This window comes from Pteronotus mesoamericanus, unplaced genomic scaffold (assembly GCF_021234165.1).
Source record: "Pteronotus mesoamericanus isolate MK-2021 breed Mesoamerican mustached bat unplaced genomic scaffold, CSHL_Meso_final contig_29, whole genome shotgun sequence".
NCBI classification, from domain to species: Eukaryota; Metazoa; Chordata; class Mammalia; order Chiroptera; family Mormoopidae; genus Pteronotus; species Pteronotus mesoamericanus.
In genome coordinates, this window is record NW_026555123.1 from 2,484,546 (window position 1) to 2,507,246 (window position 22,701).

The 22,701-nt window shown below is 48.8% G+C and overlaps 1 protein-coding gene across 1 annotated transcript; it reads left to right on the forward strand.

The window, feature by feature from the left end:
* Positions 1-302: 302 nt before the first annotated feature.
* ISL1 (ISL LIM homeobox 1) lies at positions 303-10,317 on the forward strand. The gene is made up of 6 exons (XM_054575290.1): positions 303-547; positions 1,410-1,599; positions 4,279-4,538; positions 6,387-6,673; positions 7,855-8,022; positions 9,918-10,317. The coding sequence occupies exons 1-6, from the start codon at positions 520-522 to the stop codon at positions 10,032-10,034; spliced, it is 1,050 nt and encodes a 349-aa protein (XP_054431265.1). The 5' UTR covers positions 303-519; the 3' UTR covers positions 10,035-10,317.
* The last annotated feature ends 12,384 nt before the right edge of the window (positions 10,318-22,701 follow it).

Genomic DNA, 22,701 nt, shown 5'->3' on the forward strand with positions numbered 1-22,701 from the left:
GGAGGCCGAGAGCCAGAGCGGCCGGGCGGTGAGTGTCGCGGGAGAGCGGCGGACCCCGAACAAGTTGCCGGGGAGCCCTAATCCTCTCCCGCGGGCTCGCCGCGCGGTCAGTGGCGCACGGCCGCGGCTGGGCTGAAATATGATAATCAGAACAGCTGCGCCGAGCGCCCCGCAGCCAATGGGCGCGGCGCTCGCCTGACGTCTCCGCGCGCTGCGTCAGACCAATGGCGATGGAGCTGAGTTGGAGCAGAGAAGTTTGAGTAAGAGATAAGGAAGAGAGGTGCCCGAGCCGCGCCGAGTCCTCCGCCGCCGCAGCGCCTCCGCTCCGCCAGCTCCGCCGGCTCCGATTGGACTCTCCGATCCGCGAGGGCGCGGCGCGGCCGGGCAGCGGCTAGCTCAGCCTCGGCAGCCCCCGGGCCACTGTCTCCCACTTAGCCACAGCTCCAGCATCCTCTCTGTGGGCTGTTCACCAACTGTACAACCACCATTTCACTGTGGACACTACTCCCTCTTACAGATATGGGAGACATGGGCGATCCACCAAAAAGTAAGAGGCTCTTTTACCTTGTGGGGCTCGGTGTGCTGGTCTGTGCGGGGGTCTGTCTCAGGCACGGGTGCCAAGGGCTCTTCAGAGTTGGAGTCATTGCCTGGAGAGACAGAAAGAGAGAGAGAGAGAGAAAGAGAGAGAGAGAAGGTGGCTTTTTCTCGTGGCCGCCACGCCTGCATGCTTTGCTGTCGGTTCTGATCTTCGGGAAACTGGTCGTACCTTGTGTTGAATTCGCCTGCGTGCCCTCCCAAGCCCCAGCCTTCTGGTGCTAAGTGGTGGTTTCCTCCCCGGGAATCCCGAGCTCTCCGAGAAGGTTATTCTGTTGCAAAGGTCTGCCTGCACATACAATACCCGGGGATGTGAAGTAGCATTAGACTTGCAAAAGAGAACGAGTGACAACTGTATTGATGTGTGCTCTTGCTAACAATATCCAGTCCTAGGTGCTATTTAAGAGTGTGCTTCATGGAAAATATAGACATCCCTGCGTTCACTTAACGCTGCTAGTCAAAACCTTTTCTTTGACTTGACTTATCCACAATCTTTTCCAGCGGTTATGGCAAAGAGGGAGGAGGGAGGGGAAAAAATGCAAAATGAACGGGTTTGATTGCGTGCTAGGTTTACAAATGTAGACTATTCAAATCTGCATTTTACATCTATTCCACCTCCTTTTAAAAATGAGTCAGGGTTTTGATGGCACACTTCAATTACCATCCCAAAGTGCAATACTCTTTAAAGAGAAAGAAAGAAAGAAAGAAAGAAAAAAAACTCCCAGAGTACGCCCTATAAGAGAACGACACTAAAAGTGTGTTTATCTCTGTAGGAAGTAAACGGTTAGTCAATCATGTATTTATTTTCATTTCAGAAAAACGCCTGATTTCCCTATGTGTTGGTTGCGGCAATCAAATTCACGATCAGTATATTCTGAGGGTTTCTCCGGATTTGGAATGGCATGCAGCATGTTTGAAATGTGCAGAGTGTAATCAGTACTTGGACGAGAGCTGTACGTGCTTTGTTAGAGATGGGAAAACCTACTGTAAAAGAGATTATATCAGGTATGCCATTTATATACTGCTTCCTTAACTGTGAGAGATACCCGTCTCCCCCCACCTCCTTATTTCTTACTTAGTGTGGCTTTGCCTTTTGGTGAAGTTTGCCTTAGTGGGGTCCGGCGTGCAGAAGGGACCCTGATCCTGTATGACATAAAGTAAGCTGTGCTGTTCACCTCACTTTTTAGGGCACCCGCCCCAAATTTGATGGTGGTTTTCATAAATTGTGGTTATCGAAGCTTGTTTAATTGCTCTTAGAACTTGCGGTGCTCAGATTATATTTCTCCTTTACCCTCACCTTTCCAAAACAAACCAAAAAATTAAAGATGGAGAATGGGGGGTTTCTAAACTTTAAAAACATTGTTTTTTTTGTACCATGCGCTGTTTTTCTTTTCTATATATTTATTTTAGTTCATTGTTTTATTAGTACCTTACAGTTCTTTGGAGATACCAGTGTAATGGGTGAAATAAAAGTTTGATCCAAACATGTTTAAAGATACATTTTCAAAGAGCAAATAGACTTTTACTTTTAGGCGAAGAGTTTCTAGCTGGAACCTTTAAAAACCAAACCAAATATTCTCTGCAAAAAGGCCGGAAATTTAATCTTTTTAAATATTAACCCTTTGGTGACATCTGACTGTCTTTTCTTTCTTATCTTATCTGAGCTGATGAATTAGACAGAGCAGATCAAATTGCCCATCATCTGTCTACGAACAATTGGTATATTTAGATAATTGAACAGCTTCCTTTCTCACATTAAAATCTGGTAACTGATAAAATGAGCGAATTGCCCATACTGACAAGACTAAAACCACATAAGGAACTTTCTGAGTTTTTTCCCCTTTCCATTTATTCTGAGTCTATACTTCATGCTTTGCTAATCTCACATTTTCTCTGACCTGTGTATTTATATATCAGAAACTTCATTTCCTGCCTTTGGAAGCCAGTCGAAGTTCTAAAGAAAACTGTATTGTTTCGATAAAAAACAGAAGAGTTAAAACCTTCGCTAGTATGTTAAAAAGATATCAAAATTGTATTTTTAAAATACTTTCTCTCGTGGCTATTAATAAGAAAATAGCTTTCGTGAGCTGTGGAGTTTCTGGAACTGAGAACTCAAAAGTTTAGTCAAGATTTAACTGTGCCCTTAAAAATGTTTCCTGCTCACTTTAGTGTCCAGGATTTTTTAGTTCTTATTTTAAAATCATAAAAGCAGAGAGTAGACTCTTGATTGATAGAACGGAACAGTGCAAAAAAAGTTTATGAATACGTGGGTGGAGGTGGGGGCCCAGTGGGAGGACACGGTGAAGCGGGGAACCCGAGGAAGGGGGAGGGGTTTTCCAAATTGTTTGGTCACGAGCAAGGTAAGGCCCTCATCCTATGAAATGGAAGATCTCACTTAGAGTAGGCGGAGGGAGGCAAAACTTTTGAATCTACCTTCTAACCTCTGACAAATGAGCCTTTTCCATTGTTTACTTGATTGGTGTGTGAACCCGAGATTCTGCGGAGGGCGAGCTCACTTCGCGCCTCCAGCAGTATCTTTACTCCTATGGAGACAGTGTTTTTGCTCAATTGCCTACAGGCCTGCGTGTGCCTCATTCTCGATACACTTTTGTAGAAGGAGCCAATTGCTTTTACCTTTTCCTCTCCACTGTCTCACCTCCTCTGTGTGTGTGTGTGTGTGTGTGTGTGTGTGTGTGTACACGCGTGGCCTTTTGAAATTCTTTAAAAGCAGAGCAGCGAGATCACTTAGGTTTCCCTGTCTCCCCTTAGGGGAGCGAGGTGCTGCCTCCCTGCTTTGTGTGGGTCTGTTCCTCTCCCACTCCGTTTGTAGGAAGGCCCCCCCCCCCCCCCCCCCCCCCCCGGCCTCTGTCATTGCCTGTACCCAGTGACGGGGCCCGGCGGTGCGGCCCAGAAACCTACAGAGCTTGTCTCTTGGTAAGGAAAGGTCAGCGAGGAAGACCTCAGCGGCGGGGCTTTTCCTTTTTCTGGCCGGTCATGGCTCTCAAGCAAACTGAAATAGAGGTAGATGCCTCAGACCCCTTGGAAAAGCCTGAGGGAGCATATGCAAATTTTAAAAATGGTAAGGAAAGGAACACTGCAGAGGCACCTTGCTGGTAACATTGTTGCCTGCGGAAAGACCTTCCTTTCCAGGCAGACTGCTGGGGACTGGTGCAGAGGGGGATCTGGAAACCCTCGGGTTTCATTTTGTTGTTCTGCCGGTGCACTTGCGGGTGTTTGCACGCCCAGTGGCTTGACAGTCTCCTATCCTCTTGGAAGGAGGACTTACGCTTGCAGGTTTGGAGACGTTTCTGGAAAGTGTGGGGCCGGTGGCCACCGGAGGCCCTCTGGGCTCCTTCCTTCTGGGCCCGGCAAGGGCTGCCCTGTGCCCGGTCCCTGGCGCCGCGGCCCAGGGTGCAGAGCGCATCGGACGTTTGTCCTTGGTGTGGCCTGGGTGAAATAGGACCGGCGACTGAGACACAGGCATTCGAAAGGAAAAGGACGAGAGAGAAAGGGCGCGGGAGGGAGACCTGATCACATCTGTTCCTCCCTGCCCTGCCTGTGTGCTTCCTGCCGATTTCCGGGGCTCAGGGCCTGCTGGCCGGGTAGCCGGCCATTTCGGGAGGGACATTGTCCGCCTGAAGTGACCCCTGTCCCTGTGCTTCTCTCCCGTCCGGCCCCACGCAGGTTGTACGGGATCAAATGCGCCAAGTGCAGCATCGGCTTCAGCAAGAACGACTTCGTGATGCGCGCCCGCTCCAAGGTGTACCACATCGAGTGTTTCCGCTGCGTGGCCTGCAGCCGCCAGCTCATCCCGGGGGACGAGTTCGCGCTGCGGGAGGACGGGCTCTTTTGCCGCGCCGACCACGACGTGGTGGAGCGGGCCAGCCTGGGCGCCGGCGACCCGCTCAGCCCCCTGCACCCGGCACGGCCGCTGCAAATGGCAGGTACTCCTCGGCCCGGAGGGAGGCCGGCTGGCGCGGGAGGCGCCTCCGACTAGGCCAGCCTGCCCTCGCCCGGCGCGGCGCACCGGTGGCCGCTGTCGACCGGACCCCGGTAGCCACGGGTCGCTGGCCGCTGAGGCAGCAGCGGCGGCCAGGCCGGCGGGTAACTGAAGTGCAGGGGGTGCAGTTTGCGCCCGCTTCACGCTGGCTCCCTGGCAGCGAGGCTCGATGCGCTCCTTGTTCCCTTTACCTCTCCCAGCACACCTGCAGGTCTGTGTGCCTAAATGTGGGTACACGTGAATGCACATCGCTCGTGCACACATGCACACACAGGCCCAAACAGCACTAAGGTTCGCCGTGGCCTCCGAGCCGCGGCTTACAGAAAACGGGCATCGGCTGCTGCCGGGCACAGGCGGGTTGCTGCCTAATTAAAGGGGTGGAGTTCTGGGCCCTGAGCTTCCTTCTGGAACCCAGTGAAGGAAGTTGAGGTGGCCTTAAGTCATTTAGCTTCTCAAATCCCTTTTCCCTGCCAACTGCCCGGCACACCAAAACATTTTTTAAATGTATTTTTATCCTTTTGTGAGAAAATGAACATGAAAAGATACAGTCTTGATAACGGCAGGTCCTTGCACAAAGCTGTAATTTAAAACTGTCAACAAGCTAATCTGCAGTAATTGCCTTTTAAAGGGAGCCTGCCTCTTTAAACCATTCATTCTAAGTGATTTGGTGAGAATTTCATCTTTGGGGCCTGTGGCTCTACCACTGAATTGACCCCATAGGTGTTGACCTGACCCTGGGGGGTCCTGGAAGGTGTAGAATTTGTACCCTACAGATCAGAGGGCCTTACACTCCCTTCCCCCGCCCCCACCCAAGGAGAGTAGAAACATTAAGGTCCGCCAGGAGGGGGCCAGGGGTAAGAAGGCAGACAGTGTTTCCAATCCTGCCTTCCGGCCATGAATGGATATGCCCTGGTGCGTTTTTAAAGTATCACTTCCCTCTAAACTCTGGCTGAGGAAACAGGCAGCTCATCCCCTCTGCTTTCTGGCAGCCATGAGAATTCGCCCCCGGTGGGGGGGGGATTTGTGAGTACCTCACACAGGGGCAAAGCCTGAGGTGGCAACTCCTATTTGGTGCAACCTGGGCTGCACTTGTGGGGAGCCCCCTAGGAGGCTGGAAGGCAGGATTGAGTCAGGAGGCGGCACGTCCCAGCGTCCTTAGCTGGAGCCCAGGCAGTGCAACAGAATCCATTTTCTTTTGCTTGGGGTTAGCCCATTTCAGGAATGTCTGGGTAGACTTGGTTCTCAGAAAGGTCAAGGAGTCGAGAGATGGCTGAAGTATGAATTTCCTCAGACCCTTGACAGGAGTGGCCCCTCCGGACTGAGGTTCAAGGCTTTCTGGCATAGTTTTCCTGGGCATTGGCCTTCAATGCTGCAGATACTCTGGCTGCTCTGGGGCCTCTGGGTGTGCCTGGTACCCTCTGTGGCCTTTGCCCAAGAGTCGCGGGGGGGAAGGGGCGCTTGGTGTAACCTGGGCCCAGTCTGGGTGTGAGGAAAGGCAAGAAGGGAGGAGAAGCAACTCTGAAAGATGCCACCCCCGCTGCGAGCAGGGGGACGCACCCTGAGACACGCACCCCTTTGCCAGCGCTGTGTTGACAGAGCAGGGGCGGAGGCTGCGTTCCGGTGCAGATCACTCAGCTCTGACCTCTGAGATCAGAGAGCGAGATTTTGGCCACTGCTGCCCCTGCTTTGTCGAGGCCGCAAAGCCCCGGCTGCCGTCCGGGAGCGGCGGGCGGGCGGGCGGGCGAGCCAGCCAGCGGCCGGCCCTGCGCTCACGGCGCCCCTTGCCCCACAGCCGAGCCCATCTCCGCGCGGCAGCCGGCCCTGCGGCCCCACGTCCACAAGCAGCCCGAGAAGACCACCCGCGTGCGGACTGTGCTGAACGAGAAGCAGCTGCACACCCTGCGGACCTGCTACGCCGCCAACCCCCGGCCTGACGCCCTCATGAAGGAGCAGCTCGTGGAGATGACGGGCCTCAGCCCCCGCGTGATCCGGGTCTGGTTTCAAAACAAGCGGTGCAAGGACAAGAAGCGGAGCATCATGATGAAGCAGCTCCAGCAGCAGCAGCCCAATGACAAAACTGTGAGTGGCCCAGGCGGTGGGCAGGGGCCGGAGGGAAGCCGAGGAGGCTGCCAGGTGCATGCTGGTGGCCTAGGTTGCCTGGCCGGCGCCCGCGTCCCAGGTTTCCCTCCGGCTCCGAACGGAGCCCCGACAGGCAGCCCCCCAGCCCCACCCCAATCTCAGGGAGAGGCCTTGCAGGGCCGGCCTGGCAGCAAAGCGGGGGGTACTGCCTTCCTGCGGGCTGAGGTGGCTGCCCGCAGCCCCAGCTTGCGTGGGTGGGCCCATGCCCTTCAAACTCACTTCCACCCTCCACACAACTGCCCTGTGCACAGGCGGCTGCGAGGCCTGGCGCTGGTTTGGACATTCAGACAGGATGACAGCTCCTTGGCTTCCTGTGGAACCCCGAGGTTTCAGAGGAAGGGGCATCCTGGGGGCCGCTGCCTGCCTGCCCACCCCCCAGGCGCGGCGAGGCCTCCGCAGCACCTTGAGGCCTGCGAGTGCCCCCAGGGTGACCCACAAAAACAGGGTACCCTCTGCTCAAGGTCAAGCCCAGGCCTCCAGAGATGTCAGGCCCCTGGCACTGTTAGCCACTACCACCCCTTGTCTGCAGCGGCACCCACCCCACAGGCCTTCTGGTTAAATTAACCTAGAGGGTTTTTTTTTTTTTTGCTTTTACTGCTTTGGCCCTATTTTTAAATGCCATAAAACCTGCTGTCATTAAACTTGGCAGGCCGGCCAAGCCTGGGCCAGGGCACTTTCTAAGTTGGTTAGTGCATAAAAGCACAATAGCAGCCAGACCCAAAGGCTGGAGGGCGGAGGTTGGCCCTGCGGGGCCAGCCGCCAGGAGAAACCCTGACTGAAACTGCCCAGGAAGCCCCCCGCATTGTGTGGTGGCCTGGGGCAGCTGGCCCTGCACTGGGGTGAGCCGAGAGAGGACGGGGCAGAGGGAAGTTGCAGTAGAATTTGGTTTAAAATGGGATCCAAGCAGACCTAATAGTCCAGCCCACAGAAGCAAAAAAACAAAACACAGTAAAACAAAACTGAACTCCTGCTAATATCCATACGCGGCAGATTACTGAGTCAATAAAAGCCACACTATAGATAAGATAATACCTGGGTATATTTGTTTAGCCTGTGCAGACAATGGAGGGAGGGAGTTTGCTCATTAACATGAAGGGATGGGGGGTGCCGCCTGTTCACAGAATATCCAGGGGATGACAGGAACGCCCATGGTGGCTGCCAGTCCCGAGAGACACGACGGTGGCTTACAGGCAAACCCAGTGGAGGTGCAAAGTTACCAGCCACCTTGGAAAGTACTGAGTGACTTCGCCTTGCAGAGTGACATAGATCAGCCTGCTTTTCAGCAACTGGTAAGTGTCAGCTCCCTGTGCGAGGGGCCGAATCTCCCACAGCAAGGAGCTTCTGGTTTCACTGCTACACAATGAAAGATTGGGGGGGGGGGGTTTGGGACCGGTGCCTCCCTGCCCCAGGGCTGGGCAGAGATGAGGGTGCTGTGGCGAAGAGAGGGAGGCAAGCCCACAAGAAAAACAATCCTCCTTGAGTCTCTTTTTATGGGAGTTCATCATTTGACCATATAGGTTGAATTTTCTGTCAGCCCTGCTTTGATGGATTAGCTTCAAGGTGCCTAACTAAACAGACGTGCGTGGGAAGGCGACAGGTTTGCAGAATCGTGCCTCTTAGACTTTAGAGCTGGAAGGGACTTTAGAGATCACCTTGACATTTTAATCAGCAATTAGTAAATTCCCTCCCTCCTCAGCTCCTAGCGAATGGTATATTTAAGGACCTAAATCAAGGTGGTTTTAATAATGTGGGACGTGCATAATCAATGTCATTATCAGTGGGCAGCAGGCGCCTGTTGGGTGCAGTTTCCAAATATATCAGGGAAGAATTCAGTTATTCAAAGATAGCATTGATACTTTTTGTTACTCTACCCCTTCCTGGGACTGTTTTAATCTAAAATGTAGGACTGCTTAAATTCTTTTAAGTGTAGGAGTTCAAATTTCATACTTAGTTACATGCTATGGGGCATGTATGTAGCAAAAGGAACAGGAGTTCTACCAATCAGAGAGCTAATTTGTGAAAACCAGTTTAGCATTACTATGTTTTATACATCTGGAAAAGAGCAGATGAACTCACCTTTCACCTACAAAAGGCTTAAGGGTCGAGATAAATAAAATTATTCAATATATGAAGTTACCTTTCTGCCCTGACACGCGCCTGGAGGGCATTTTCTCCTCTGTGGCAGCACTTGGGTGATGGGCCGGAGCCAGTGGTTACAGGCTCAGCCCAGGTTTGTTTGCAAGGGGGCCAGCCCAGGAACATTTGAGAAGTCCCTTGACCTCACAATGGGAAAGTGTAATAGGGTAGATAGGAAGGTAGACTCTGGAATTAGAAAAAATAACTTATTTCAGTCAGGTTAATCTTAGGAGTTATTTGAGCGAGACCTGGATCCTAGAAGGCAGGTAGGGGAGGGTGCAGGGCAGCTTCTGGAACTTTCCTGACAGAAGCCAGCAGAAGCAGTGGGAGCCTTGGCCGGGGGCGGGGTGGGGGGGGCGCGAGGGGCTGGGTGGAGAAGGAGCTTTCCAACAGCAACACAATACTTGCTCGGCTCAAAAGGAGCCAGGTATTTATAATGCGATGACGTTATAATATATGGGTCTCCTCTCGGAAGGAAGAGCCTAGTTTAAAGAGAAAGAGAAAGGCCAACAGACAACAGGACCAACAAGCAAGACAGCCCACGCTGTGATCCCTCCGAGGAGCGCATCACTGATCTGGGGAGCCCCCTCCGAGCCGCCCGTCTCACGGTCTGCGAGTGTGTGACGGGTTTTCCACCTCGAGAAGAGAGGCTGTGCAGCCGGGAGACTGGGAACTCGCCCGCGCCCAGGGCGGCACGTAGCCGGCGGGAGGATTCTGTTCTGAGCATGCGTGGTAGAGTCGCCATGCCGTTTTACAGTGGGAAACACGTTGGTTCTTAAATAATTTAATGCAACCATAATGTTGGGAATTCAGTTTCAGTTAAAACAGATCTCTTGGAAGATGGGAAAGCGAGAGGATTTCTTCTCAAACTCTTGTCCTTGTGGGAGGCTTTCTTTAAGCCTGTTAAAATTGAATTAATACCTGGATGTCTCTGCGTATCTATCCACCTCCATACTCAGATACTTGTATGCACACACACGTATGACTTTCTAATTCTTTTATGAACGTGGTGAAAGCCGACTTTTTCATTTCTCAACCTTCTCTGCAGGTCAATTTTTCCGAAGGAGGACCGGGCTCTAATTCCACCGGCAGCGAAGTGGCCTCCATGTCCTCTCAGCTCCCTGACACGCCCAACAGTATGGTGGCCAGTCCCATTGAGGCGTGAGGAACGGTCATGCAGACGCGTTTTTCCCCCACGGTTGGAGACGGTGGGAAAGTATAACGTTGAACTCGGAAACAAAAGTATTTAACGGCCCAGTCAATGAAAACTGAATTGAGAAATGAATGCTCCATGAAATGCACGAAGTCTGTTTTAATGACAAGGTAATATGGTAGCAACACTGTGAAGACAATCATGGGATTTTACTAGAATTAAAACAAACAACCAACAGACCCCAAACCCAACATACGCTATCCAATGACCTTAGGAGTACTGAAGGAGGAAATAAAAAAAAAAAGACGTTTTTAAAACGTAGAGGATTTATATTCAAGGATCTCAAAAAAAAGCATTTTCATTTCACTGCACACCTAGAGGAAAGCAGAAATAGGGGTTTTCTAGACCATCCGATTCTGAATGGTGCTGTTTCTATATTGGTCATTGGCTTGCCAACCAGGAGCTCCAGCGAAGGAGCAGGAAGAGAAACGGGCCCCAGTGGCTGAAAGAGCCCTTTCAGGAAAGCGGAGCTGCGCCGGTTTTCGATGTTTTCAGTTGACTTTAACAAGGGGTTAATTGAAATCCTGGGTTCCTTAGCATGTCCTGTAGCTGGTTTCTTTTTTCCTTTTGCCCCTCCCCCCTCCTTTTTTTTTTTTTTTTTTGAGATCCATCCTCTATCAAGAAGTCTGAAGCGACTTTAAAGGTTTTTGAATTCAGATTTGAAAACCAACTTATAAAGCATTGCAACAAGGTTACCTCTATTTTGCCACAAGCGTCTCGGGATTGTGTTTGACTTGTGTCTGTCCAAGAACTTTTCCCCCAAAGATGTGTATAGTTATTGGTTAAAATGACTGTTTTCTCTCTCTGGAAATAAAGAGGAAAAAAAAAGGAAACATTTTTTTTTTGTTTGCTCTTGCATTGCAAAAATTATAAAGTAATTTATTATTTATTGTCGGAAGACTTGCCACTTTTCATGTCATTTGACATTATTTTTTTGTTTGCTGAAGTAAAAAGAAAAAAAGAAGATAAAGGTTGTACCGTGGTCTTTGAATTACATGTCTTAATTTTATGTGTTTTGTCATTTTTTCTTAAATATGTGAAATCAAAGCGCCATATGTAGGATTATATCTTCAGGACTATTTCACTAATAAATGTTTGGCATAGATAAATAAATAAACGCAGTGATCCAGGGTCCCTCTTTTATATGTTTACAAGTAAGCCGTTAAAATGTCTGAAATTAAGTACCGCGAGGGCGCGGGGACGCTGCCGGTCCGTGAGGTTGCGCCGCACAGAGTGAAGGTTGAGCTTCGAGTTTGCGTTGCAGTAGTGGGACCCAGCTCTCAGCGGCAGCCTTACTGGTTTGAGAAAATACGATGCTGCCCTCCCGGCTCCCCACCTTTCCTTCCCCCCCACCCCCGTCTTTTTTCTTACCCTACCCCCACCCCACCCCAGATAGAAAGAGGGTCCTGCTTCCAATGGTTTTGATTCTGAGTCACTATTTTATTTTCTTCTAGTAAGTGCTTGCTTTATACCAAAGTCCCCCGCCTAGGATTGTTGAAATGACCCATATTTCAAGTATAAGCTCGTGCTAAAAGAGAGGCTTTCTGCCCAGCCGGTGAGGTATGACCATTATTTACCAGTGGCGGCTGTCAGCCGATTGAGAAATGCTGCTTTATTTGCGCAGGAAGAACAGGCCTAGAGAAAAGAGTTTTCGCAGCAATTCCCAGATCAGTCAGCCTGCGTGTCTGCTTGCCTGCCCCGCCCCGGTACCCGCGGACCCCCATCCCTGTCTTCTCCCCCCCGTGACAGTGCCAAAAACTTTGGATGGGTAACTGGCTGGGTCTGAGCGCGCGGCGGGGGCCCCGTTGGGGAACCGCCTCCTAGGGAAGGGAGCCCAGTGGCGCGCCCTGCAGGCCACGTGCACCCGTCCCCTAAAGCTTCCCCCGGGCGTTTTGCGGTGGCCGCCCGCGCGAGTCCGCCCCCGGGCGCAGGACGCTCGCCCTGCCCCAAGGCAGACTGCGTGCGTGGCTGCTTCGTTTGCGGGCGTGGAGCTAAGATTGGGGCCTCCACCTTGTCGTCCGCCCCTCCCCGCCCCCGACCCGTAATACTTTGACTCTTTAGAAACCGGATTCCTTTGTAGGGCGAATGTAACGCCGTTTTGAATGTCTGACAACTCGTAATAAATACGAAGGCTAACGTACCCTAATCCCTTGTCTGTGGCATAGGCCCCTCGGACCCCTGCCAGGGAGCTGGGCGGAGACCAGCCCCGCGCTCCCAGCTCCCGGGGCGCTGTCCCCCTTCCCAAAGCTGCGCAAGTCAGGGGAACGAGGCTCAATTAGGCTTTTGTTTGGCGTAGGCCTACAGAACGGGTTAATTACAGGCTCTCACGTGGGGGCAGAGAGAAAACAAACTTTGCATTGAAAATGTTACCGTGCATTAGACATGCTCGTTGATTACTTTGATTGTTGTGTCTAATTCTTGACAGAGGGGTAATAATTTGGCCCGCGGTAATAATGGCTTGTAGTCTGTGGAGAAAAACAGGAATTACGTCCTATCTCTCACACAGATCTTCTCCGGGGAAGACCCCCGCCCTCTCCCTTCTTTGCCTTCTCTTTTCTCTCCCTTCTCTCCGATTTCTTGCACTGGACTGGACTCTTCCCGCTTCCCGTTCACGACCTCTGTTTGCCTTTTCCGCTTTCGGGTTTCCTCACCCTCGCACCTGGGGCGGCTAACTGGTTAGTGGAGAGATGGCAGGTCCAACGTGAACGCCGGTGTCACGAGTGCATGCGCGGCTGCTGATTGGCGGAGCCCTGGTCGTCAAATCCTCCTCCCCTGCCGTAGCCTCTGGTGGATGCGTTTGACAACTTAGGACCCTGAGATGGAAAAAAAGGAGAAAAAAAAAAAAAACCCACAACAAAACAACAACTTTATTTAGGGCTTGAATGCAATGGAAGGACTTAAGTGGGGCACACATCTTTGTGATGCTTTATCATCCTGACATTTATTTCCAAGATTAAGGCTGGGGGTGGGGGAAGAGGTGATGTTTTCCATATAGAGATGTCAGTCTATTCTGAAGTCCACAGCTTGAATTTAAGTACAGTAATTTGGGAGGGGAGTGATGAATGATTTGGTTTCACTTGCTGGATTCAAGATATTTGTTGCCTGATGGCTGAGAGTGGATTGATGGGTCGATAGCGTTCGAGTTCTTGTATTATTCATACGAAAGGTGTGTTCCCTTCTAGACTCCTCAGCATGTGCTCTCAAGTGTGTAGCTGAAATGTCTTCTTGTTTGCAAACCATCTCCTGTGCATCCTCCCTTTCCCCTGAACACCTCTGGAGACAGAGCCTTGAGCTGTGTCTTCTAATGAAATTCCTCCTGTTTGCTATTATCTTTGATCCTCCCTCCCCTTATTACTCTGAATTCTTCCTTCTGGACATTATGACTCATTTCCTCCAGCTTCTGCAAGCCGACGTGTAGGGCAACTGAAGACACCCAGGATGCCCCCCCCCCCCATGGGACTCCGTATCAGCATCTGTCCTCTCACGGGGCCGGGGTTTCCCACTATTGTTCCAGAGCAGCGACCTCCTATGTTAGCCCTCTGTCTTTCCTGCTCATCACAGGGACCTGGCTTTTTTTTTTTTTTTTTTTTTATCCATTAAAGAATATCCTTCCCAAGTCAGGGTCATATATGTGATGATATTTTGTCTTCATTGGAATAACATTTCTGTTTATGGGAGAGTCTACAGGGGTGTGTGTACCCACTGACCAAGTCACAACTTTTGTGGGCTTCTGGAGTTGAAAGACGGCTTGTTGCTACTGTGCCTCTCTGTTCGCCCTGATTGTTAAACTGAGCGGAATGACCTCTTTTCTGGTCTCACCCCTTTGACTTCCAGCCAAAAAGACAATGTGCTTTTAAGGTACCTAGAAGTACTTTGCATTTCCCTAGCACCTTGATTTTTAAGCCATAAGATCTTTCTCATTGAAATATCTTGTAAGTCCCATGTGGATTCACTTAGCCTTTTCCTTTCTCTTGAGAAAAAGAAGGAAAGAAAGTTAAAACTCGGTCCAAACCACAGGAAGAGCTAAGTGTGGACAGGACCCAGCTAGTTAGGGGGTTTAATCTCACCCCTAATGTCAGTAAACCAAACAGAAAGTACTTGTTTTCTTATTTGTAAAGTTCAGTGTAGTCGACTTTTGTAAAGGAGAATTCTAATCTGAACCGTGCTTGAGTTCTCTTCATTAAGGACGATTTACTTCCTCTCTGCTAATCAACAGTTAAAGATTACGTCACAACAAGGCAAGTCAAATTTTCTTTTGGGGACACGGGGAGAAAGGGGGAAGGGAATATTTCTGTGCCTTTATTTAAAAAGTGTTCCTTTCAAAAATGACCCAAAATCTTGAATTCTCGTTAACTATTTAAAATAAAAGCAATTAACTTGTACAGCGTGAGTCGGTGTTTTTAAACCAAAATGCAAGTCGTTAGTTAATTCAGGGGCTGGCAGCCAATGCTGTTTACTGATCTATTCTGATTGTTGTTTTCTTGATAACGGAGCGAGCCACTGAATGGCTGTTTGAGCCCAGGCGCCACAAACGTAAACTTCACAGCTTACAATGTCCCAAGTCGTGATGGAGGATCTCTCCACACCTCCCGGGGACTCTGAAGTGTAGACAGAGAAGTTGGTGCGCAGGGCGCGGGGTGGGGGAGGGGCGGGAGGGAAGGCTGCGGAGTGTTTGCTCTGAGCGTTGTTACTATCACATCCTTTCATTTTTATGGCGCGTAAGCTGTTGGCCCGGAGAAGCCAGTTTCTGGGCCTTGGCGAAGCTAGTCTCTCCCCCCTCCGAGCGGCACTTAAGGCTATTTGGTTCTTTTTATTTTTTCGTAAATTCATTTTGCAAATCTTTCTGCTTGCTGATCCCTCTGCAAAAGTGCTAAGCAGTGAGACCCAACGCGTTCTCACATGAAAACCACTTTCCCCCTAAAAGGGAGCGCCTAGGTTCGGGGGAAGAGGTGTGGGGTTAGGGTGCTTTTCGCCAGGTGGGGAGGCGAGGCGCACCGACCCGCCCTACACGGCAGCCCCCAGAGGTCCCCGCGAGCCCTGGCCCCGCCTGGGAACCTCGAGCCATTCTATTGATCCCAAGTGCTTGCTCATTTCAGGGTGATGTTATTTGAGGATTTGGTTAAGTTGGCAACTTAGGTTTGCCGGTCGGCCTAGGGCCCCCTCTGCTGCATTTCCTGCGTCCCGCGGGCGGGCAGCGCCTGATGTACTCAGGTTTGCGGGGGCGGGTGCTAGGAATGGGGGCTCCGACCCTGGTCTAACAAGCCCCGCCACCCCCATGGGCAAGTCCGCCCCTGATTCCTTAAAGAAGGGACAGTCGCGGTCCCGGAGAGGAAAAAGGGGTGTTGCTGGGCCCTTCTCTTTCAGGAGTCGATCAGGCCGGCCGATCTGGAGGGCTAATCCAAACAAGGCGCTTGACTTGTGAGGTCGCGAGTCTAGACAGAGCTGGTGGCTCGGCGGCTCCTTATCTTTCCCCGGAATCAGCCGAAGAGGCGCTCCCCGGCCCAGGCGCGGCGCAGACGGCACAACAAACACAGCACCTGAGGCTTTACAGCTCGCTTTATTGTTTAATGGGGAATGCTGCAAAACAGTCATTTGTGTTCCCGGCCCTCCGTGCTGCGGCCACGGACACGGGGGTGGGGGTGGAGGGCGCGCCCGCGCCGGCGGTGGCTCCGGCCGGGGCGGGGGGCGCGCGGCGACTCTGCCCCTCCGGGTCCTGCCCGCCAGGGCCTGCGGGGACCCTGCCGAAACCCTGCGGCTGCCCGCTCTCTGTTCCACCCGGAGGTGCAGGAGGTGGAGGGACTGTGGGGACAGCTTAGGGCGAGGTGTCCTGGACTAATGCCGCATCTCCTCTTGCTGCCTGGAAATGACAGTTCTTCACGAGAGCCACTAATGGTTTGCGGGGTCAGTGGGCTCTGACTCAAGGGCGATCAATAAAAACATTTAGTGCAGCAATAAGCTTCTTTTTTCTCCCCTCCCCGCCCCCACAATGTACCGAGAAAGATGCGTCACCATCTTGGACAGGGTGTCCCCGAGCGGCGGAGCGCCCTTTCTCTCTGCGAGCCCAGAGCAGTGGCCGACGGCCCAGTGTTTTCCCGGGCCCTGCTCCGGGCTGAGCGTGGTCGCCCCCCTGAGCTGTCCTGTGGGCTCCCGCGGCCGCCGGCCCGGCGCTGCCACCCCTACGGGAGCAAAGGGACCATGGGGACAGAACTTGCAATGCCCCTTTTGCACTGACGAGTAGCCAGGCTTGGGCGTTCATTATTAGGGACGTTGTGGCTCGCCTTTCAAATTAATTGAGTGCAATGAAGTTCATTGTAATCTTGGACCGTCCCTATGGAAATTTTTTGTGGTTTCAAGAAAGAGGGAGAGCCGCCGGTTTCTTGCTTTGCACTCCCTGGGCTGCCCACGGCGTTAGGTGTGTTACATGGGTGCCTGTGTGTGTGTCAGTGGCGTGGAGCAGGTCAGGCCGCCTCTTGGGAACTAACCAAAATCGGAGGTGAGGGTAATGGGTTACGTGCCTAACGTGGCGGGAACGCCAGCAGCCACACCACCGCCTCCCAGCCTCGGAGGCTCCGGCAGGCGCCGTCCTCTCCTCTGCCAGGGCTCGGCCTCAGGACGCAGTGCGTCAGATGAAAACAGACAAGCCCAAGACCCCTGAAATGGAAGGGTTTCAGAAGGGAGATTGGGAAAAGAAGAAAACATAATATTTCTTTCTCCAGAAAATAACCCTTCACTGTAACTCGGGCGCTGGCTTCTCTTTTTTCTCATGGGTAAGAGTTGCTGTTTATTTTGACCTGTCACAAATACAAAGTGTTGTTTGAAACTTGTTAAGCCGGCAGGTATATGGAGATAATGCTAGACAGGCCTCTGAATATGATAAAGTAAAAGATGGTGGGAATTAACTTTTAAGGGCTATGAAAATTTACTTTTTCCCAATAGCTTTTAAATGAATAAATACTTCTTCAGCATATTTTCTCCTTTCTCACAGTTCTGCGATATCAAACAGTTGTTCACTGTACCGTAAAGAAATGATTGGCAAATTGTGCATGTTCTAGTCTTCAATTATCATAATTTAAATCACTTAAATCTCAATTAGTTTTAAATAAGTTTTCTTTTCCCTTATTAAAAAAATTGCCTCCACCTAGGGAAAAACATCTCTCATCTTAAAAATTTCATTAATTACTTATTAGAACAATTATTAGTTTTTTTTAAAAAATTACATGCAGGAGGTTTACTTTAAAAAACAGGTTTAGCAAAGGAAAAGGCATATCTGACTGGTGGGGAGGACTAGGAAGAAATAGGAAAAAAATAGGTTTCTGAAAAAGCATACATACTTTGAAACAGTATATTTTAAGAAATAAAGGGAGAAATAGTGAAAATTTCATTTGAAACGCACAGACTATCATGAAAGTTTTTTTTAAAATTTTGTATCAGTAAGAATTTTCATTAAGGGAGATCCATTCTCAAGAAGAAACACTTGAGATAAAAATAGCTTGGCAACCTAAATAAAATTTAAGATTTAATTCATCAAACAGAATGAGTGATTTTATTTTTAAAATACAGTAATGGGCTTGCCCTAACAATGAATGCTGATATCTAAAAAGATTAAATGTGGAAAATATGGAATATAGTTTCTGGAGATGAAAAATGCTTAGTAGGTTCTGAGATCATTCATGTACTTTCTTTAGTAATATATAGAAATATTTTAGAGATTACTACTTATAAGTGTTTTTGTATCAAAGTACATTTCATAATTTTAAGGCTATGAAGTATCCTGGAAGCCTTTACAACTTCAAAGACATTAGCCACTCTTGCATTTCATGCATGGCCAGATTTCTACCTATTCACCAGAAGTTGAACCCTTGGATGAAGGATTGTATATCACCAATAAAAACTCACCTTAAAGTTCTATTATCCCATCAATGGATTCATAAGTCTCATTAATGTTAACGGAAAATGTCCTCGTATGTCATGCACAAAACAGGGCTTGAAGGTATTTCATCCAGCAATGTCTTTAGAGCAAGTATTTGAGAGCCAAAAGCGACCTAAGAAATAATTTCAATCACGTGTAGGCCCAGACAGTGTGTGCGTCAGTCTCATGGGTGAAAATGAGCCTATGAAGTGGTGGGATTAGAATTGACTTAAAAGCAAATACATTATAGACCTAAAAAAAAAAAAAAAAGGGCCTGAAATGATTTTCCCACTATCTTTTAGAATTTTAATAGTAACCCTTCATTAGTTAGCTGGTAGTTCAGAAATATTCCCACCAGACAAATAGAATTAGCTTATCCACCAGTGAGACGTCGGACCAAAGCTGGTATATACTCCCTACTTACCACATAGGAAGTTGTTGCTACTGAATTATTTACTGGAATTTGAGCGAGCCTTTGTTTATTTGTTTCCACTGTGTAGTGGTGATGGACTCTATGAAATCATCCGTGTAGATTAATGTGTGCATTTGTAATGCGTGTGGTGGCAGCCTTTGGCGGCGGCTTCGAGTTTTCTCTCGAGCAAAGCTCTGGTGCGGAGTGGATTCTGTAACACTGAAGAATTGAGGGATGGGCCCAGAGTGTAAGTGATGAATGTTGCTCATCATGAATGCTATTTTGGTTATGGAAGTTAAAACCTTCCAGAAGCGCATGCAGACTCAGACTACTTTAAATCTTTCTTCCTGGGAACATCCGGAGGGGAGGCAGTGTCTCCTGGAGCAGGAGCTCACGGTGGCTGCGTGGGCCCCGACATAACACTGCCGCCTCTGGAAGGCACTTTGCCGTCATTGGTTATGTATGAGAGCCGCGCAGTCCATGTCCCTAATGACCTCTGTACCTGTTTCTCAGCACAATCCTCACTTCCCTTGTCTTTCCTTCATACGTGTAAGAGCAGAACGTCAAAGAAGCAAAACTTTGTCCCTGAAGATTTCTGGACTCTGCTGGGTCAGAGGTAGGAAACTATGTTATAGACATTTTCATTGATGTCCACTGTCCTTCCTTCCTTCCTTTCTTCCTTCCTTCCTTCCTTCCTTCCTTCCTTCCTTCCTTCCTTCCTTCCTTCCTTCCTTCCTTCCTTCCTTCCAGGAGCCGAATGGTAAAGGGGGCGGGTGCAGTCAACCAGCATGACCTCTTCCTCGAGCAGGGACCCTCAGGCTTCTTCATTGCAGGACCCCTTCCTGCTCTTTGAAAATACTGAAGGGCTCAAAAAGCTTTTGTTTATGGGTTAACCTCTATCAGTGTTTACCGTTTGATAAATTACAATGAGGATTTTGAAATATTTGTTAGTCGTTTAGAAGAACATACTACATGTTATCAAAATGGACTTTTTAATGAAAAATAACAGTAGATTACACAACAAAAAATGTAGTGAGAAGAGTGGCTTTTTTTTTTTTGCAAATATTTTAAATATCTGTCTTCATAGAAGACATCCTAATTCTCATATCTGCTTCCTTAACGTAATCTGTGGCAATATCACACATCATGTAGATCCTAGAAAACTCCATATTCACTTGTAAGGGAATGAAAGTAAAAAGATAAATAATGTCTTAGCACTATTAGGAAGAGTTTTGACCTCATAGACGCCCTCTGAAAAGGTGTGGGACATGCCCTCAAAGGTCCCCAGAACACATGCCTTGAAAATGGGCTTTTACAAAAGGACTATAGAGAAACTGTTGCTTCAGGGAATTCGATTGCTTATATTAATGCTCTAGAGGAGCAATTTTTAACCTGTTTAATCTAGTGGCACACATAAACTAATAATTGAAATTCTGTGGCACACCAAAAATATATTTTTTTGCCGATTTAACCAAAAAATAGGTATAATTTCGATTCATCAACACTGGATGGCTATTGTTGTGCTAGCTGTCATCATCTTTTGATTTGACAATCTCAGGGAAAAGAGGTCAGTGCCCCCGACTCACAGTAGTCAGGTATTGCGTGTTTTAAGCATTCTCGCAGCATGCCCACTGAAAATCACCGCCCTAGAGATAAAGGTCTGTTTCTAAGTTAGGGCCAAGTCACAGTTTTATTTTGTGGCTTTTAATTTCATCCTCAGACACTGATCTGAAAATCACTTTTATCCATGGCCTTGAAGGACAAACAAAATTAAGTCGTTATATAACTGAAAATCTACGGCTCCCTTCCAAACCTCTAGGTGCAAGAGACACACGACTGTGGGCCGGCGCAGGTAGAACGTGCGGGGCTCCTTTATCTCTCAGAGATCTTTTCACCATGTATCCCCATGCATTTGGGGAGGATGATGGGCGCTGAGATCTGAAACAAATAATTCATAATTGACAGAGGTGAGAATTGCTAGCCGCAGCATTTTGAGACGGGGAATTAAAAGTGACAGTTATAATTTGGAAAAATTGCTTGGCTTTTGGAAGGAGATCAGCTTGTGAGATGAAAGGCTGAAGGCTGGAAAAAAATAAGTCAGGGATCATCGTGGTTCAGGCAGGGGACGGCCCTTCTCATAGTTGGCAAGAAGAGTAAAGAAGCGTTTGGTCTAGAGAGAGTCTGCGGAACTGACCGGGGTGAGGAGACAGGCGGCTGTCCCTGACAGTTTGTTTTCTTCTTCCTCCTAAGTGGATGGACAGATTGCATACGTCAGTTTTCTTGACCTGTGCGTTGGTCACATGAGCACATCCTTGCCGGTGGAATCTATGCAGAAATGATGTGCGTTCTAGGGTTGGGCATGTGCGTTTCTCGTGTTCTCTTTTTCCCTCCAGCTGGCTAGAACACAGGGAAAGCCAGCTTCAACTGGGCACGTGGCGAATGTGCCCTGGGGGGTCGGGGGGGCCACCCGGAGGGAAGGGCCAGCGTCCTAACTGAAGTCGGGGAATGGAGCTGTCAGCTGGCCGATCTGGAACATTCTGCTCCAACTATACGTGAGAGATAACTTATTATTATTGTTGTGCTTACTGATTACGTCAGCCAAGCCTTCCCCTAATACAAGAGGGTAAAGGCTAGAGTCGTGATTTTCAACCTTCATCTCGTGGCTCACATAAACTAATCACTAAAATTCAGCGGCACACCACAAAATACAATTTTTGCTGATCTGACAAAAAACAAGTATAATTTTGATCAATTTACAAAAAATATATAATACTAATTTCCTACCCTTTTTGCTCCAAAGTGACTTTTTAAAAAATCAGGTGCCTATACTTGTGTAAAAGGATTTCTGGTACCAAGAATTAACCAATGAGACACAGCCTTATTATGTGATGTGACTAATAAGCTGCAACTCTACATTATATGACCTATATATTTATGGTTCAAGACAGGGAATCCACACCGAATGACTATTGTTGTGTTGACTGTTGTCATTTTTTAATTTGACAATCTAAGGGAAACGAGGTCAGTGCCCCTGACTAAGCAGTCAGGTCAAGCATGTTTTCCAAGTTCTTGCAGCGCGCCGGGTGAAAATCGCTGGACCAGAGCATTGAGAATATAAGAAGTCAGCATGGCTGTGTGCTCCTGACCTGAAAGACAGACCCTGGATGATTCATGCAGCTACTCGCTCACTCACTCGTTCATTAACCCCTTTAATTATTTACCTGGTGCTCACTCTGTGCCATGCACCCTTCTGTGTGCTGACTGGCTCTACAGCAGCGAGCCAGACAAAGAGTTCTTGCCCTCATGAAGCTTACCTTTTCGTGGTACCTTCAAATGACATAGAAATAAATGCACACTGTAATGAAGAAGCTGACAGATGCTGTGAGGAAAAATCAAGCAGATGAAGAGGACAGAGAATTTGAGATAGAGTGCTCAAGTCAGGCCTCTCCAAGGAAGCAGCTTTGGAAGGGATGGGGAGCACTCAAAAAAGAGACAATGAGATGTCTATGTGGGGCATCCGTACTATACAAGAATTGGATAGTTGAGTTTTGATGTGTCCTTGATGTATCTAGAACTGTGTGGGAAAAAAATAGATCAATGTCAGTAAAGAGGTATCTATATTCACTTACATAACTTAATAGAAACAAAAGAATCTGTGTGGACTAAAACAAAGCAGGAAAACACAGGAATACAGTAATGGATCAAAGATACACTGGGAGGAAAGCAACTGGAAAGGTGTAAGGAAAAAATAGAGACATACAAATGCGAGGAATAAGTGAAGAGATCAGGGTGCTGCCGAAGAAAAATAAAAGACAATGGAAATGTCTCAGAAGCTGAAGCCAAGAAGGGGCAGGTATAAAAAGCTGTGCCCCACACATCAGAAAGATCAAGGAAGATAAGGACCGAGAACATGCCTTTGAACTTGGCTGAATTGCGATCATTGGATACCATAAAGAGGCAAAGATGGAAGCCAGATTTAGGAGGGGAATTAGGGGGAAATATTTTAAATATAGCTCATCTAACTCTTCACCATTGTTATTGGACATTTATTGAGTGCCATGCTTCTATTGAGCTCTACTCTGATAACCAAAATATTCACTGAATCCAGTTACCAGGTTTGTGAAGAATGACTAACAAAGGACCAGAGTCTGGCACCTTTATTGCTCCTTTTAGGCGGGCTCTGGAGGGCAGGAGCACCTAAAATCCCTCTGGCTGTCTGACTTTGCTGAAGTCAGAAAGACTCAAGAATCTACCCTCTAGCAGACGGACCAATTTGATGCTAAAGTCCCAGAGGCTAG

Coding starts and splice junctions, on each gene's coding strand:
- ISL1 (XM_054575290.1), top strand. CDS start 520: ATGGGAGACATGGGCGATCCACCAAAAA. Junction 6,674..7,854: donor AGCAGCCCAATGACAAAACT/GTGAGTGGCCCA, acceptor GCCTGTTCACAG/AATATCCAGGGGATGACAGG. Junction 8,023..9,917: donor AGCCTGCTTTTCAGCAACTG/GTAAGTGTCAGC, acceptor CCTTCTCTGCAG/GTCAATTTTTCCGAAGGAGG.